Here is a 17,628-nt window from a genome sequence, read left to right as displayed (position 1 = left end):
GTGTTGCCCTTTGTTAATGTCAATCTTGTGGCACAAGATTTTATGAAACTTGCAGCAAAAAATGTTTCTATGGTGATCCTGTTTAATCTGTGCTTCTAACCTTTGGACTTGTTAACCTGACACAAGCTACAGTCAGGTTAAGTGCATCCTGTATGCATTTAACATTGCATAGGAGTGGTACCCCAGCAAAATTCCTCTGATTTTTGCAGTATTGGAACCTCAGCTTATATCTTGCAGATCTTATATTGAAAGTCACAGTCCATTGTAAGTAAAGAGGTAAAACTAATCACGTGTTACTCTTTTTGCGGGACTCTTACTTATCTCTGTCACTCCTTCATAAAGATTGCCCTTTTGAAACTCAGTTCTTCAAAGGCCTACAATGATTGTGATAGTGAGGGCATAAACCATAAGGTAGTGTTTACAGAAGTTTTATTATAGCTTATGCTGCTATATACTATGATTAATGTAAAATATTTTCTGGTTTGTCCTTCGAGATAACAAGTGCAAAAGCGAAACAAAAAATAAGCCAGAAATATTCTGGGTGCAGTGAATGAGAGGAACAGATTTATTAAGTTGCATATTCCTCATGTGTGAATAACATTATGGAAAAAATCATTCAGTGTAATTAAATAATTCCTCCTTTTTTTCAGAAGTTTTGTTGGAACTGTATGAAGGTTCTTCCTTGTATTGACTATGTGTGAACTCCTGTGTTAAGTTTAAAATAGATTAAAATAGCCAGAAAGAAAAACTGGGACCAGTGACTAACAGTTATTAACAGTTAGTGGAAGGGAATGCATGTTAACAGTTAAGAGTACATATCTACATATGTATATAAATTTAAAATTAGATGTTCTGTATGTAGCATAAATAATACATTGTACAGCACACATTTCTTACTGATAGACTGTAAAACAATTTTAAATATTGCTCTTCCAGATAGTGCCAGATATGTTTTCAATTTCTGGGGGGGTTGATGAAAAATTACTGGTTTTGTGAATGAGCTAGGGAGAAAAGAAAGAAGTGGTAAGCAATAATGTTTGTTTTCTTAATGTATAATATACCGCAAGCCTGGCTCTGTGCATATTGGAAATTTTCTGACCCCTTTGCTTGGGGGCAGATTGCAACAAATGTACAGCAGTCTTTAGTACAAGGCGTACGTTTTATCTTGTTGCAGCTTGGACACAGGCATCCAGGAGCAAATCTGCCTGCATGTGGCATGTTGTTTCACCCAAGGTACAGAACTAAATTCTAACTTTAAATGATTTTCACATTCAGTTGTTGCTATATAGGTTGCTAGCTTTCAAGATGAACTTGGAAGTAATAATTTCCATATTCTCGTCCCTTAAAAAGTAGAGCAGATTACAGTTTGATAGTTTTTCAGCTGACTTTTAGAGGGTTGGTTTGTAGCCCCCAGCATATCTGATGTTAAGAATGGAATTAAGCTGTGGCAAAAGCAAAAATATTTACATTTGTTCTTTAGTTTGAACTGCATGTGACAGTGGATGTTGTGTAACCATTTCCCTTTTGCTGTAAAATTATTTTAAGTACTTTTTAATTTAAAGACTTACACACTTAACATCGATGTAGCACAAAAGGAGGAAGTATTGCTTATGGTTTGTTTTAAGAAAGTCTGAAAGTGTGGTAAAGTTCTGCTTTTTGATGTGTACAGAGGGATATATGTGACTTTAGGAGCTTGATGAGTGTGCAGAAGACAAAGTCTGTACTGTAATATTCCTAATGGTACTGGGCATTCCTTGACAGCATTACTGCCACAGCTCTTACAGCTTCATATAAGCAAGATAATGTCTTACATAGCAGTAACTTTAGGTCTATATGTGCATTTCCTGCCTATATGCAATATATATTTGCTGCATGATGTGGGCTTTTGTGCATTTGGTGCAATGGCTGCTCTTTTAAGGTGTTTCATTGAATCGTGTAAATGTGCTTTGTATAGAATCATAGAACCATAGAATGGTTTGGGTTGGAAGGGACCTTAAAGACCATCTAGTTCCAACCCCCCTGCCACTAGACCAGGTTGCCCAAAGCCCCATCCAACCTGGCCTTGAACACTTCCAGGGAGGGGGCATCTACAGCCTCTCTGGGCAACCTGTTCCAGTGCCTCACCACCCTCACAGTGAAGAATTTCTTCCTAATATCTAATCTAAATCTGCCCTCCTTCAGCTTAAGGCCATTACCCCTTGACCTATCACTCCATGCCCTTGTAAACAGTCCCTCCTCAGCTTTCTTGTAGGCCCCTTTAGGTACTGGAAGGCTGCAATAACGTCTCCCAGAACCTTCTCTTCTCCAGGCTGAACAACTCCAACTCTCTCGGCCTGTCCTCATAGGAGAGGTGCTGCAGCCCTCTGATCATCTTTGTGGCCCTCCTCTGGACTTGCTCTGACAGGACCATGTTTTTATATTTTCCATATATTTGCCATGTCCATATGCAACTAGGAGATGAATCCAGTGGACAACACTAAACTACTGAATTTAACTGGATGTGGCATATACATCTGTAAATCAAAATCAAACACCCTCTACCCCCAAACACATTCCAAAATTGTGACAGCATCTTATAAAGTTTATCTAAAATAAAAATAATTCCACAATAGGGAAAAAAAGGCAGGATAGGAGACGAATGTTTTTAAATTACTGAAAGCTTTCCTGCAGGATCTGTAATCCCAACAGTGCTACATGAAAAAGATGAAAGCAAAACTTGAGGATAAAATTGAAACCAAATATAAACAAAAGTGAAACTGACTCCATTGGTTTTCATTTCCCAGTTGGCAAAAATGAAAGAATAAACACAGAGCAAAGAAGCATGAGAGCTGAACTTGAAAAATTATTTAAATTTTATTATTTATTTAATCTGCTGGTAAATTTTTCTTCTGCATGACAGTACTCCTTTAGCAGACTACACAGTAGGTAGTAGGGGTTGCTCTCCCTGGTTTATCTGGGTACCACTTTTCCCACCCAGTGGTCTGGGTGATGGCCCCACAGTACGGGAAGTGGCATTTTGAAATGTTGTAGCAAATGTGTACAGAATGTACAGCAGAGGTGATGACATCCAGTATGATGAAAGCGAGTCATTCAGCTGGTAGGTGCGCTTGAAAGTTATTCATGTTGAGATATGAATTGCTAATAGGATCAGGTATAAAATATGTGGTGGGCTTTTTTTTGCTCCCCCCACCTTTGGGGTTGTCCACTTAGATCTAGGTCAGATCAATAGTAACCAAAAGATGTTATCTGATGTCAGCTTTGCTGATGACATGAAATGACTGCACATGGTTTCACTCCATTTCCACAGATCAGTCAGCAGCTAGAAGGTCCTTTTTGACCTTGAGAACTAGCTGATGAATTAGTCAAAAGATAGCCAAAGATTGTATGGCTGTGGAATCTCAAATGAATATCCTTCTTGTATGTAGAGATACGTGCTCCTGGGCTGTATCGACCAAAAGGTTCGTTGGGTGTTGAGGAGAAGCTTGGACAATCGCTGCTCTGGTGAAGCTGTACTAGGGTGAAATGAAAGACACTAATTCCAGAGGTCTAATTCTCACACTTTGCAAACATTACATTTGAGCATATCCGAACTAAATTCTTTGGATGCCAAAACTGTTCTGGAGATTTGAGATTGGTGAGGGAAGCTGATGAAGACTAGCTTTGTTTAGTTTAATAATATTTATCCAGCTTAGATGAGAAGTAAAGATGAGTTCAGTGTTCTCACTTTAGCTCAGTAGTATTTTAGGAAACTTCCAAGATAGAAATAGCTGCTGCAGATCAGAAGTTGAGGCTGTCTCATTGCTGTTGGTCTGTGGTCAACACAAAAACTTTAAATTAAGAGCACATTTTGTAACCAATCCTATTAACTATTCATATCTCAACAGGAAAATGAGTTAAGAAGTTCTTGTGTGTCCTGTGCGCCATGGAAAGAGTAGCATTTTTATAAAAAGGAGAATTACATCATACCATTTCAATAAGCATCAGTATTAAGCATTTAACACTTAGCCCTCTTTAAGCGCAAGCCTTTAAAGTGTATGCACAAAAGAAAGATATTTCTCTGTTAAATTCTCCAGTGTCAAGCAGTATCTCTGTAATAACTAATTAAATTTAATTTTTGTGCTCAACACATCTGCTTCTTTCATGGTGCTATTTTTGTAACTGTAAATAAGTGCATGTGACAGACGTGTTTGCAGCTTGCAGTGTGGATGATTCAGAGGATCCCAGCCCCCAAGTCTGTGTCTGCTGTGGTCTGTCTGTAAAGCAAAACTCTAAGCAAGCAGGAGAGTGTTTGTTACAAATCTGAAATAGCATATGCTTTTCTTTAATATGTTCTTTTGCAAGTAAAGGAGAAACTGCTTTCTTGAAGGGGGTGGTTTTGGTGCTTGCTGAGAGGTTAAGCAGAGGTAATTTATGTCTTTTGCTCTCAGTTCTGGGTGCTGCACTAGCGATTAGAAGTTCGGGTAGCAAAAGTGTAGGTGTGGGTTAGCTATTAACTTCAGTGGCAGAAACTGCCCTTGCCCAGACAATAAAACGAAAGCTTTAAGCAAATATTAAATCGCACTTTAGTGTAGTGTGCAAATAGTTTTTGCTGTGTGTTGCAGAACAGTATGTTATACAAACAAAGGTAGCTGTGAGAAACAAGCCCAATCCGAGCAAGGTGGATTACATCAGGTGCAGGTCATGGCCAGTGAATGTGAAAACTCTTCCTTGAACACATTTCTCAGTGTTAACTATCTGGAATAATTTTTCTGCCTCTCTGAGTGCCTCTAAAATGTCACTGTCTTCTCTGCAATCCTGCCTGAGGGTCACAAGCCACCAGTGTGGGAACACTGAGATTAAGGACTTTTGTTTTACGATGGCTGCTTTGCTTACGTATGGCACCCTATAAAGCACTGACCCTGTACTTAGGCAGAAGAATGCTAGACAGGGAGATGAAGTCTGCCCAGGCTTTAAAAAGTATTTTGACAATTTAAGATCCTGATCTTGCAGATACTTGCATGTGTGATTTTTCCACTGCTTTCAGAGGCATACATGTAGAAAACATGTTGTGCTTGTTAAAAGTGTTAGGGATGTCTCCTGTAAACATAGTCACAGAGCACGTAAGAGTTGGTTGGTCTAATAGAGCCATGGAGAGACTTTAAGAAATGTTGTTGAGTTGCATCAGTATGATAAAAGAAGTGATTGTTGATAATTGTTTGAGCCTTAATAGCCTTCTAGTTCTCACCAGGCTGGAAAATTCCTTATGAATCAGGTGTCAAATGCTGAGTTTTCCTGACAGCTTTCAAGAACACACAGGGGTTGGCTTCCATGGATACCGGCTGACACAGCTAAGCAGCAGCAGCTATTATGAGCGGGTATTCAGGAGCAGAGTTGTGTGTGAGCACTTAATTCCAGAATAAAATTGATTTATTGGGGGATAACTGCTCCCCAACGCAAGGAATAAATTATTCCCTGACAACTGTGCTAGCAATTTGCTTGTAAACAAGTCCTTCCCAAACTTGTCTGAGCGAAGTACAGCTCTACTACTGAAAACCACCATCTCTCTTCTAGGCAGCTTTTGGGAGAAAAATAGACATCCCAGATACTGAAGACAAGTCTTGAGCAATCATCAGACTTAAAGCTGAAGAAGGAAATAAATCAGGTAAAATTTATGGCTGCATTTGAGACTCCTGGAGGAGGTAGCAGGGGAAGAGTTTTGTGTAATCCCATGCTGTTGACTATTGCTTGCATTGTCACCCTGATACCACCAGAATCTGGCATTTCCATCTTCTCTCCAGGCAAGACCTGGGAAACAAATGAAAGAAACCCCCAGGAAACAAAGTATTCCTTTAAAGTTGAAAGTAAAGCAATCATTTTGGTTTGTCACCAGACTTGCAGACATTCATGTGTGTGCAGATGATTGTCATGGTAGGGATGCAGAGATAATCTTTAACAATCTATTTGTTAGAAGCCTGGGCCAAGTTCCCTGCTGATGTAAGTCACTGCCATGCCAGAGAAGTGAATGGGCTCAACCACAGGCATGGTGTTGTTCAAGTGTCATGATAATGTTCAACATAGGAGCCAGTGCAAGGGAAATTTTATTGTAGGTAGTGAGAGGTTGAAGCATTGTTTCATTATGGCTAAGTCCAGAAGCAAAAAAACAGCCTTCTGGTTCTAGTTTTATTAAAATAAGATGGCTTTTCTTCAGTGCACTTCTAGTCTGCAAATCCGAGGGCTACCTTTAATGATGCCTGAGATCACTGCAAAATAACAACTCATGTCTTTGCTGCTGAGGGAGAGTAAGTTTTGCATGGAAACCAAAGGAAAGAGTCTGGTTTGGTGTGTAATGTCTGAATCCCAGCCAGGGCATGTTAACACCCTTTGGGTGGAACAGAAATGCTATAGGGCTGATGAAACACACTCTATATACAGTATGAATTCCCATTGTACGTTTTCCTGGGCATGTTTATCAAAGAATCGTTTAGGTTGGAAAAGACCTTTAAGATCATCAAATCCAACGGTTACCCTAGCATTGCCGAGTCCACCACTAAATGCTGATCTCAATACACGTTTGAGGTATTTGCTGCCTTTGTTTTGTTTGGTTGGGTTTTTTGTTTGTTTGTTTTCAGGAGAATGTGGGATTGATTGGGGTGTTTTTTGTCCTCTGTCCCTTGAGGATGCAAGGGCTTTTCTTCCTTCTGCCTTTGTGTTTCTTTCACAGGAGAGGAGGGCATGCTGAATGCTTCCCTCCTCCATCTACCTTGCATCTCCCTACAGCCCGAGGTGTGCACAACCTGGCCTCTACCAAGCAGGGGCTCGGGAAGTTGCGTAGCTGTTGCTGGCTTGAATCCCTTGCACAGCAGCCTGGGTTGCCAGGTGTTTCAGTGCCCCACAGAGCTTTCCCCCACCAGCCACGGTCCTGTTGTAGCCCTGCCACTTTTGGTCTGGGAACCTAGGGAAGCAGGTGAAGTATTGCTCCTTGGTTGCCTGTGCAGGTTCTTCCTAATGGCCAGGCCAGTCTGCCCAGGACCTGTGCCCTCCCACCCTACCTGCTCTCCAACTCTTGACTTTCCGGCCTGTCTTGATGCAGTTTCCTCCTTCCTGCAGGCACCTGAGCAAATAAGATACCACCTTTCCTGCCCGCAGTGAATTATTTTTCATGGTGATGGACAGGAAGGATATAGCATGTTCATGGCGTCTTTGCTGCCGCCAAAGTGTTAGGAAAGAGCAGGAAAAATACTGCCATTGCTACAGTATGGATCAAGAGTTATAGCCAACACAGGAGCTGGGTTTGTTTTCCTCATCCCTCCCTGTTCAACAGGGCATCACTCACAGTATTCTTAGGGAACAAGAAAGGCACCATTACATGCAATTAAAAGACCAGAGAGAGTAGGTTTTGCTAACTGTCCATGAATCCAGGAAGTCTCTTACAGGGTTTTATGTTTTCTTGCTTCATATCTGTTTTCAATGCCAAGAGCTTCAGGATTTTATTTTGAACCCTTTACCCTTGCACCTCTGAGTATGCCAATGCCCACTTTTCCTCGTTTACTAATCCTACTTTAATTACGTGTTTTGCTTTTGGTTCCAAAAAAGATAGGGATATTTGCGTAGTTTGGGGTTATTGTAAAGAAGGCATGTTAATTCTGCTTCCGCAGCATCAGTGGTGGGATTCTCCTCCTCATGGCGGGTGGGAAATGCACTGGGCAGACGTCTGTGTCCCCGCAGGCAGGGTGATTTCAGGTGTCTGAAATTGGAGCGGCTGAGTAAAGTGCACTTTGGTTGTCTGTGTTTCAGTGTCAGTCTCACATTTCTGAAGTATTTCTGAGCAGATGAGGCTAGCAGGTTTTCTTACCCAGGAAAAGTCTATATCCCTCTGACGAGCCTGACTTCCAAGCAGGTCTTTGCTCAGAGTACATACAGTTAAAGATATACTTACCTTTGAAAGGGGCATCCACAGTGGAATAGTTGAAAAAGGTGGTCCTATATGCAAAATCCTCAGAGTCCAAGCTGTGACCAAGGGACAGAATTTTGCTCCAAGTACTGTTCCGTAAAATAAGATCATGTTTCCTTGTATCTTGGAACTGTCTTGGCACAGGGACAAATACAGAACCCAGTTCTCTGAATCCTAAAATTAGCATATGGTCTCATTTCAGGCTGTTTGGTCACACAGGATGATTGATGCTTTTCTGAACTGCTTTTCTGTTTGCATCAGCAAACAAAGGGAATACTTTAAAAGTTTATCAGCAAAGCACAAGTACAAGACAATTTAAAAAAAATAATTCTGTATTTGCAGAGAAAAAAGAAATAGATACCATGCAATATTCTGCACAAGTCCTCTGCAGAACAGATGTTTATTCACAGCTCTGGAGAAAGGCTGTGACCTACTTCACAAATGCATCTCAAAGTATCTTATCCCACTGTACCTTCTCACAACCATTAGTAACAGTTGAATGTACTGGCAAATCTTTTAACTGGGTACTTTGTCATGGGGAAAGAATTGCTTTTTCAGATTTTTTTTTTTACTTCCATAGAAATATATTTAAAAAAACCATAATCTGTAGGCATAGAGTAGCTTGTGTTTTTGGGGTAACCTTTGTGCCTTTTCAGTTACCCAGACGCTGTCGGAGTGAAACTGAAGGGAAGAGAACATCTCGTACTGCTCAGATTTAATGCCTGCCATGTTGTTGCTTTCACTTTCTGTCTATAGCTGCTGTAATTCTAGTGCAGAGCTCTTCATTCTCAAAGGTTACACTTTCTGTCTGGCAGGAGTGTTATCTACGTCAGGGAAAAAACAAAAGTCAGATTTACTAGGATGTTGTAGCAGAGAGTAGGGAGGACTAAAGCTCTTTATTGAACATTATGGAGTGAAAATATTTACATATATATAGATTGCATCACTTACGTATTTTCTAATGCCTCTTCAAAGATGAATAGCTCTTGAAAATAACTAGTATTTTTCTAATACCTCTTTAAGAATAAATGGGTGCTATGAGTTTCCTTCTGAAGAGTCTTGCATAAAGAATCCTAGAAAAATACATCTTGCGAAGTAGCATAGAGCTGAAGTTCAGTATGATTTATTGAGTCTCAAGGATGCTGTGGTGACGGCTGCCTGCTCAATGCCCTTTGTGTGACGACTACTAAAACTTCCTTGTACCCTTGCTTCCCTCTCTGACACCCTTGTGACTCTTCTTTCAGCTGTGTCTGTGCTAGGAAGTTGGCTTGCATGCTTCACACCAGGCTGCTGGTGTGATTTCCTTGTGGAAAGCTCACTTTCAAGTGCAGCATGCAGTAGCAGGAGCAGTGTTATTGACTGGCCTCCTCCCGGTCTCCATGTTCCTATCTGGGTTATGCTGGCCTGACTTCAGCAGATCCTGTGCTGTCTGCCCTCCGCAGCACTCTTCCTCCAAGTCACGTCTGCAGGATTAGGACAGTTTATAGCTTGTTGGGGGGTAGCCTCCGTCATGTTTTTGCAGTATCTAGTTGCAAAAAAAAAGGCTGAACTGACTGCAGGGCTAGCACGAATAGTACAGTAAATAAACCTTCATAAAAGGTCAAAATAATCCCTTCAAAAACAGTGGCGTCAGCGCATCAGTGGGCCATGGTTCTTGTGCAGGGCTTGGCCCCTCACAGGCTCCCAGTGGCCTCCCCTTCCAGGCAAATCCTGTTGAGTTGGGATTAGTGTCTCACGCTTGGCACCTGCTTGGGAATAATTTTATTGATGTCTTAATGCCCGTCAATACATTTAAACTCCCACCCCTGACTGCGGTTCCCTTTAAGAAAGAGGTAGGTGATAAAAATGGAGCAAAAAAGGGAAATGATATTCACGGAGGTGCCAGCCTTAATACATTTGTAGGAGGTATGGTCAAAAATTGTGGCTCTTGAAGGTTGGCTGTCTTGTTGAGAATGGCAAGTGTTCATAAAATGAGTTTCCAGCAGGTAGCCCTACTTCCATGTCTAAATGAGGTCCCCTTTTCTTGTAGGGTAGAAAACTGCTTTCTTGAGTCTCATCTGCATTAGCAGTTGACTGTATTTCTTGGCGATTATTCTTCCTTTCCCCCACCATGGGACAGTGCTAAACTAGAAGAAAAAACAGTTATTTTCGATGTAATACCAGAAAGTTTGACTCCAACATGGCTTTCTGGGAGTGTTAAGCATTTTCCCGTGCTCTCTCCAAAGAGATGTTTAGGTTCAGTAGAGTCCAAGTTTGAAGCTGTGGTTTAAAAGCAAAGGGGCTTCAGTAGTGATTTTGGATTAAGTGGTTCCTCTCTGTCCTCCCCAGCTGCTCATTCCCGCACCCGTGCCCAAGTGCCCTCCCCTCTTGGTTGTGCTGTTACACGTATCTTTGAGCTTGATGACAGCCATTAGCCAGGTTCAAACAGACCTTTTAAAAAAGCCTTACAGAAAGAGGTGTTGCTTGTAAGCCTGCTAAGTTCCCTGGTCTTGTTCACAAAGCAGCCTATACAGAGAGTAGCATTAGCATGTGACAAAATTGGGATGGGACCAAAGGGTGGGGTGATGGAGTGAGAGGTGCTCCTTTGCTGCTGGTGGAGCTTGAGCTATTCTTTCTCACTTGCAGCCCCAGCTGGTTCTGCTCCTCTCCCCTGCCAGCCCGGCCATCTCTGGCCATGGTCTGTCCGAGGTGGAGAAAGATGGTGCCAAGTGACCCAAGGCAGGCATTAAGCCATTTTTCTCCCACTTAACCCAAGTGCGAAGGTTCGGGCTGGCAAAGGTAACTGGGCTTCTGGAGAGGTTTGCTTAGGGCAGTGGATGGGTGCCCACGGCTCAGGAGCTGTGGTGGTGAAGCTGGTGGCAACTGGATGCCTTAGCAGCTCTGAAAATACTGGTAGGAGTCCACTTGTCTCAATACAAAAAATACAGACACGTGCATGTAGCTGCTTCTAGGCGTAAATGTGCAAGGGAAGTGCAATGTTAACGTTGACGAGGACTGGGAGATAGGTGCATAGGTGGTCCTGGTTTTGCAGCCTGCTTCAGATTATAAATGTTGATGTTTCATTCTCCTTACAAGGATCGACTGTTTCTGCTTTTTCCTTTCTGCAGGGTATACTGGAGAGAGGCAGGAGCAAAGGAACTTGGCATGCCTGCTGTTTTGTATAGCTCACCTTAGTTTCTGGCTTTGTAGGTTTGCTTTATAAATAATGTATTCTGGTGGAGGATGAAGCTGGCTTGATGTTAGGTGATGGCTGCTGAAACATTACATGCCTTTGCTGCCTATTTTTGAGAATTTCAAACGTCTTCACAAACTTGAATGATTCCTAATGGCTGAAGGATGTCCTGCTACTCGCTGATGGATGGACTGCAGGTTCTCCCACCTGAAGCCATCAAAATAAGACTCCCAAGTGCACCCATTAGCCCCACTTATGGACAGACAGAGGCTACTTTTAAGGCACTGCAAAAGTTGATGTTTCTTTCTGTACAAATAAATCATGGGTTCAACAGCTCTGGAGGGGAGATGTGGCAACCTTCATTTCCCACAGGCAATTACTCAGTATAGTTGACTTTTGGTATTTTCATTGCAAGGATATTGCTGACATGCAACTGCCAAAAACCCACTGCATTTTAGCACTGTTGTGGTCAGTGCTGTCCTGAGGCAGACAGGTCTGGAGGTGTCTTCTGAAGATGTCAAGCTTTATTTTCTGCAGCGCATGCTCTTAGGGGCACACACGGTGAGTTCTGATGAGCAGAAGCATTCTGTGCTTGCCCCCTTGTGAGAGATGTTCCCCCAGAACATGCCCACTGTTCCCTCCAACTGGACATCATTGCAGGTTATTTTTAGCTGGGTTTGGTTTTACTTTCAGTTAAACAGATCTTGAGAGCCACTCCTCCCTTCTCACAAGCCAAACCTCTTTTCTGATTACCTTGGATTAATTTGCCTTGGTGTGGGTGATGGATGTGAAGGTGCGTGCTGACAGCTGCAGGTGGTAATCCCAGAGGAGTCCCAGGGTGCCGAAAGAGAGATGAGCACCGCAGCATCTGTGGGGGAGCATCTGGGGAAGCGCCTGGGGATGTGGGAGGGAAGAGACAACTGGCTCAATGGTGTCGTTTTGGGCAAGACCGGCTTACTTGTAGTAGCGATGTTGGCAGCTGTCTTGTCTCCTGATGAAACATGTTGATTTTGCACAAAGGCAGCTTCTGTTTCTTCCGTGTTGCCTGTCCCAAGTGGGATTTGTTGCTGCTGCCTTCAAGATGACTTTTCTGCCTTTTGTCTAATTTGTTCATTCAGATGGGCTTGAAATTTGCCTTAGGGGCTCATTACCCAGAAGATGAGTCCTGCTGCTAAATGGGAGCACTCATATATTGAATGCTGAAGATGATGCACAGTGTTTCCAGGAATTGTCTCAAAGTGCATGCATACTTAAAGATATCTTGCAAAGAAATGCATCTAAGATGATCGTTGCTTCTACTTGTTTCTTCCTTAACAGACGAATCGAAATTTGCTTGCGTTTTTAGTACATTGCCATTTGCATTTTTCAGCTTTGATACACCATGCAGTAGGTGAAGATGGTACAGATCTCCCGTACACACTCTGCAACCTGGATAGGAGTAGTTGGTGCCAAGCGGAGAGGGCTGCAGCTACATGGCCGGCTGCTCGCCACTATCCCGGGGGCTGAAAAAGCTGCACCCGCATTGCCCTCACCCAAAAAACAGCTTCTCTTTTGCACGAAGAGGGGATTTGCACAAGGGCTCGGCCACCGTCAGTTTCTGGGGTTGGCTGTTTTTTCATGTCTGACGTGAACCTGAAAGGGAGCTGAGCAGTTGCAACCATTTTCTGAGCTATTTTAGAAATTCGTAGTCACTGGAAAAGACTGCGGCTGAAACGCAAGTGACCAGCTCCACACAGTAGTAAATACAATGCCAGTATGTTTGCTAAGAGATTAGTGTGAGCACGGCTGCTGGTAAATTCTCTGAACACATCAAAGAGCCTTATTGTTGCACACAGGTTTTAATTCCTTATTAGTTTCAGGAAATACATGTCCTCAGAGCAATGAGAGGAAACTTTGAACATTTTTCTTCCTCTTGTGCTGGGTGTGGGCTTGGTACTGCCTAATTGTTAGTCTGTCTGATGCCTGTACTCCCATAGGAAGCAAGAACAAACCCATTTACATTTGTGTCATTGCTGTGTGCTTTCAAATACGTGGCCTACTCATTTTTTTCTTTCTCTTTTTTATTTTTTTTTAAGATCAAAGGTGACAAGAATAGCGGAGCAGAGAAGTTAAGAATGATGCAGAGAACACAGATGTGAAGAACAAAGGAGAGAGGAAGGAGCTGAGCCCAGTGCAGAGCGGGAGAGAAGGAGAAGAAGAAACCTAAATGCAAGTACTTGAACATAGACATGATGGGTTGCAGGCTGCTTAACAGGAGTTTAATGCAGTGCTTTAATCAGCATGTAGTGCTGGTTAGGGCTTTCAGAGCAGTGCCTCGGATAGGTTAATGTTTTTGAATTTTTCTGCCTCGAGTTCAAGACTTTGGACTCTTATGTCAGTAATTTACAGCTCTAAACAGGGAAGCAGCATCAGAGTCACGTGTGTGTGTGTGTGACACAGAGAGGAAAAAAAAGAAGTTGGTTTGAGTCTTAACTGAATAATACAGTGTGGCGTGGTGCAGCTGAGGGGACTGTAAAGCACTCACTTCCTAGCTAAGCAGTATCGAAATGTAAAATAGCAGCTGAAAAAAATAAGAGAAAGCTGGAGGGAGGGGGTCAAACTACTCAGAACCAAAGTGGTCTGATAAATTGCTGTGATGTAAAATGTATTTTTTCATAATTTTAGTCAAGTTTATGGGACAGAAACAGCCATTTGAAAGCACTCTTGTTAGCAAGTGGATCATTTTAGCTAGTACAGTGATGCCTCCTGCATGTGAATTTTTTTGGTTACATTTTTTTTTCTTGGCAAAAAAAAGTCTTGTGCAAATGCAGGTATGTAGGCTGAAAACTGCTCTCTTCAGGATCGTAATTGTTTTTCTTTGCGGCCTCTGGTATCCCGCCTGTATCAGCAGACAAGCTTTTACCAGTATGATGTGTCTTCTTCCTAATCCAGGTGTACCAGAAGAGGGTTTCTGCTATAGAGAAGGCTTTATCATCTCAGTTGCTCTTAGGGCAGGCTCCTACACAGATCCAAAGTCACTATTATATTCACTATTATATTATATGTTCGATGCCTGCAAAGCTTTAACAAGACTGTACTGTGCAGAGGTGGGGGAGCTGCCTGGGAGTTGTGCCTGGAAAACAAGTAACCTTGTCCCTTGTTCCCTGCAGCTCCTTCCTGGGCCGCTGACAATGCCTGTCGAAAGGATGCGGATGCGCCCCTGGCTGGAAGAGCAAATCAACTCTAACACGATACCGGGGCTGAAATGGCTAAATAAGGTAAGGGAGGTGCATGCACATGTGTGTATGAGGGCTGAAGAGGGACTTTATAGCAGTGCCTGAGGTTTGGGTAGGTAAATCAGCTCATTCCTGGTTTTCAAAGGAGTGACATGTGGAGGAAGGGCAAAGCTGAATGCTTCCTGCTGAACCTGTTCCTCTGGCCTCACCTGCCGATTCTGAGGCACCCTGCTTCGGCCTGGTGGATTTGTGACTCCTTTGAAAGCATTTTCCAACTCTTTGTTGTTGGACCGAGCGTTTCTGGAGACTCCGCTAGGTTGGTTGTTTTTGGTTTTTTTAAGCTGGGAACAGATTGCACACCAAGTAGCGTCAGAGGGATGTGAACAAAATGCTCTCCTGAGGTGGAAGGCTATATTCTGTGTTAGATTCTGGATTGAAGGAACGATCTCCTCTTTCACAGCTGCGTGACTTCTCTGATACTTGTCAGCCTGGGAGAAAATGGGGTAACTTTTCCTGTGCCAGACTCAAACCTCTTGTCCTGAGCTCTTACTGAGAGCTCTAGACACTTGAAGAGCACAAGTGTGGGCTCCAAAATGTCAGCACCCAATGTGAATTTTGTTTAATTGGCTCAATAAAACCGGAGGAGTGTATTTGAGACTTTGAACAGTAATAAACCCCAGAAATATTGCATGCATTCTGCAGTAATTCACCACACTGAAGAGTAATTCACCACACTGAAAAGCATGAAGCAGTTTTGGCTGCAAAGGCTACTTTATTAGCAGAATGGGTGGAAATGCACAAAATCAGGTGCAGAAACACGGGAGCTGCTACTCTGGTTGAGACACTAATCGAGTTAGTCTGGTATCCTCCATACAGTAGTAGTAGTTGTCATGTTCAGGTGCTCATTCTTAGAGCTGAAGAATGGCAATTAAGATGACTTTTTTATTTCATCTTTCAAAGCTAGAAATGTTTGTAACTACAAAATTATCAGGAGCCCTTTAAATTTCAGCTACGAATTTTGTTTCTCAGGAACTTCTGCATCAGGGACTTTGACGTGCTGTGGCTGGGTAAATAAATATTGCTTTATCCATTCCCTAGTTAGCTGCCCTGTGAATTTGAGTAGGTCCTTGTTCTTGCATAATGGGATCACAGCTAAAGAGGAGCAAGAGACTAGTTTTTAGTGTTGTCTTTGTAATTTCAGTCCCACGTTCAGGTCCCTATGGGTTCTTCTCTTTGAGTATCTCTACTTCAATGTCAGGACTCTCCTGCTGACAGTCCTTTTTTGCTGTCCTTTGCTGGGCATTCCTGCCTGATCCTGAAATAATTTCTCTGCGCTTAGTAGGGCATATTATTTCAGATTTGAGCACGTTACTCATAAATATAATGTTGTCATCTGGAGGTTACGTTCATGTAACCTTTTTTGGTACACCTCAGGAATGTACTTGTCTCCTTTGCTCTGCAGTGTGAAAACGCTGCCACTGTGCTAAGGGTTTTACTCTTCCAAGCTCAGCCTACCAGCCCATAAAGGCAGTTTGCAAGGCATGTCATGTTGTTTAATGTTTGCAGCCCTCTGATTGTGTTGTTGCAGCGGTTTTTGCCTTCTGCTTCTGGCGTAAACTGTTTGCATGCAAGAGTCAGTAGGAGATTTTGTCCTTAGTTAGCATATTCTATATTGACCAAGGCTTGTCTCACAAATAAAGTATTTTGCAATGGATTTTTTTCCTAAAACAAAAGCCCTGGCTCCTACCAGAAGAAGGATACCAGGCTAAGTGGCCTGCTTTGAGGTTTATTAAACTCTGATTTCCTACTTCTGCCCTCTGATTTGGCATCATTCTAGGTTGCCGTTATTGTGTTCAACAAGCTAATTGCACTTCTGAGCATTTCTGTTTAAAAATGTTTAAACATTCATTCCAACAATGAATCATTAAACCAAAAATATTTCTATTTTTACTGTAAATCCTGACCATAAACAAAGCCACGCATGGAATCAATGATACAGTGTCATGTGTATCACAGCCTGTTCTGTACCCACAGAACTGACTCTGGAGGCTGTAGGATTTCAGGATTTGTATATTTTGACGAGAGTTTGGCAAAGGACAGTTCATGGTACAGAAAAGAAGGTAGGTCAGATTAGCAAGAGAATGGCACTCGTGTGTGCACAGCTTTTAAGCAAATAAGATTTGAATACTAAGGAAACAAATACCATTCAGGGTTTGTCATTGGCTGTCTCTTCTTGGGGAATTTTTCTAGACTGAGAAAGGAATTAAACCCCTCTCGGTTAAAAAATGACAAATCAGGTACAGCTGATTTACCTAACTGCTTCCCCTACTATTGGTTGATCCCATTATACCCCCTGCTTTGTTTTCCCCTCCAGAACAGACCTCTGTCTATAGGGCTTAAAAAATAATTACTTGTGTACCTCCCTGGTGAAAATATTATCCTGCTGAATGGCACAAGTGAGGAAGGGAATTTCTTTACCTTCCCAAAGGGACAAAACTGGGAGGTGTGAAGGAAATTACGTAGTCCAATAGAGGGCAGAGGTGGTGTGAGGAGGGGTATAATGAGATGTCAGTGACTCTCATGGATCTGGAAAAGAAAATTAAGAGTGGAAACATTCAGAGTAGCTGTAACAGGAGTCGAGAGGCAACCTGCTGCTTTGATGGATGCTTGGAGTATTACCATCCAGACAGATGCCGCTATTTAAAATTTGTCCTATGACTTTCTAGTGAATATGTGATCTCATGTTCATTCACCTGCTTTGGAGCATTTTGCAATGCTCAGGTTGCAAGCGTTCAATACTGTTTTCCTCTTCCTGCCTATTTCTAAGAATGTGACACCTTTTCCCTTTTTCATGTTCCCACTGGAGTTTGGCAGCAATTCCTGTTATGCTGCAAAAGTGTTGTGGGTTGTGCTTTTGGCTTTAGGTGAGGCTAATGTTTTAGAAACACAAGACTCCTACACAAATATCCAGATGGAATACTGTACTAGACAGCGTATGGTTTTCCAAATCTAAGTGAAAGCACTGATGAGCCTCTTTCTATTAAGGTCATTATTAGGAAGCAGGATATAGGTAAATGTTTGATAATGTGTGAAATAAAAAATTAGTATTTAAATAGAAAGCATTTAGGTAAACTAGAGCAGAACACACAACCACATGGTATTGCTGCAGTCAGCAGTCTTGCAGGATTTCAGAGAAGATTGGATACTTGATAGTTATGAGAAAATCTGTAGTTTCTATATAGGTATGTAAAATTATATATGTATTATAAAGTTATAATACACATGGATTCTATGGTTTTGTTATTTGTGTT

General features: G+C 42.2%; 1 protein-coding gene across 6 annotated transcripts in view; it reads left to right on the top strand.

Annotated features, from left to right (window-relative positions):
* Positions 1 to 17,628, top strand: part of IRF2 (interferon regulatory factor 2) — a 44,102-nt gene that overhangs the window by 5,590 nt on the left and 20,884 nt on the right. Inside the window, exons 2-4 of one of the 6 annotated variants that reach the window (XM_075751959.1) lie at positions 5,551 to 5,641; positions 13,178 to 13,310; positions 14,252 to 14,359. In XM_075751959.1, coding sequence (XP_075608074.1) covers positions 14,273 to 14,359 — 87 coding nt within the window. In that variant the 5' untranslated portion in view covers positions 5,551 to 5,641; positions 13,178 to 13,310; positions 14,252 to 14,272. Of the gene's footprint in view, positions 1 to 5,550; positions 5,642 to 13,177; positions 13,315 to 13,766; positions 13,913 to 14,251; positions 14,360 to 17,628 lie in introns of those variants that run through there. The other 5 variants (XM_075751955.1, XM_075751958.1, XM_075751954.1 and 2 more) reach the window with 5 other exon arrangements.

The sequence above is a fragment of the Balearica regulorum genome, chromosome 4 (genome assembly GCF_011004875.1).
Source record: "Balearica regulorum gibbericeps isolate bBalReg1 chromosome 4, bBalReg1.pri, whole genome shotgun sequence".
Classification (NCBI taxonomy): domain Eukaryota; kingdom Metazoa; phylum Chordata; class Aves; order Gruiformes; family Gruidae; genus Balearica; species Balearica regulorum.
This window is presented reverse-complemented; position numbering and strand designations above follow the sequence as displayed.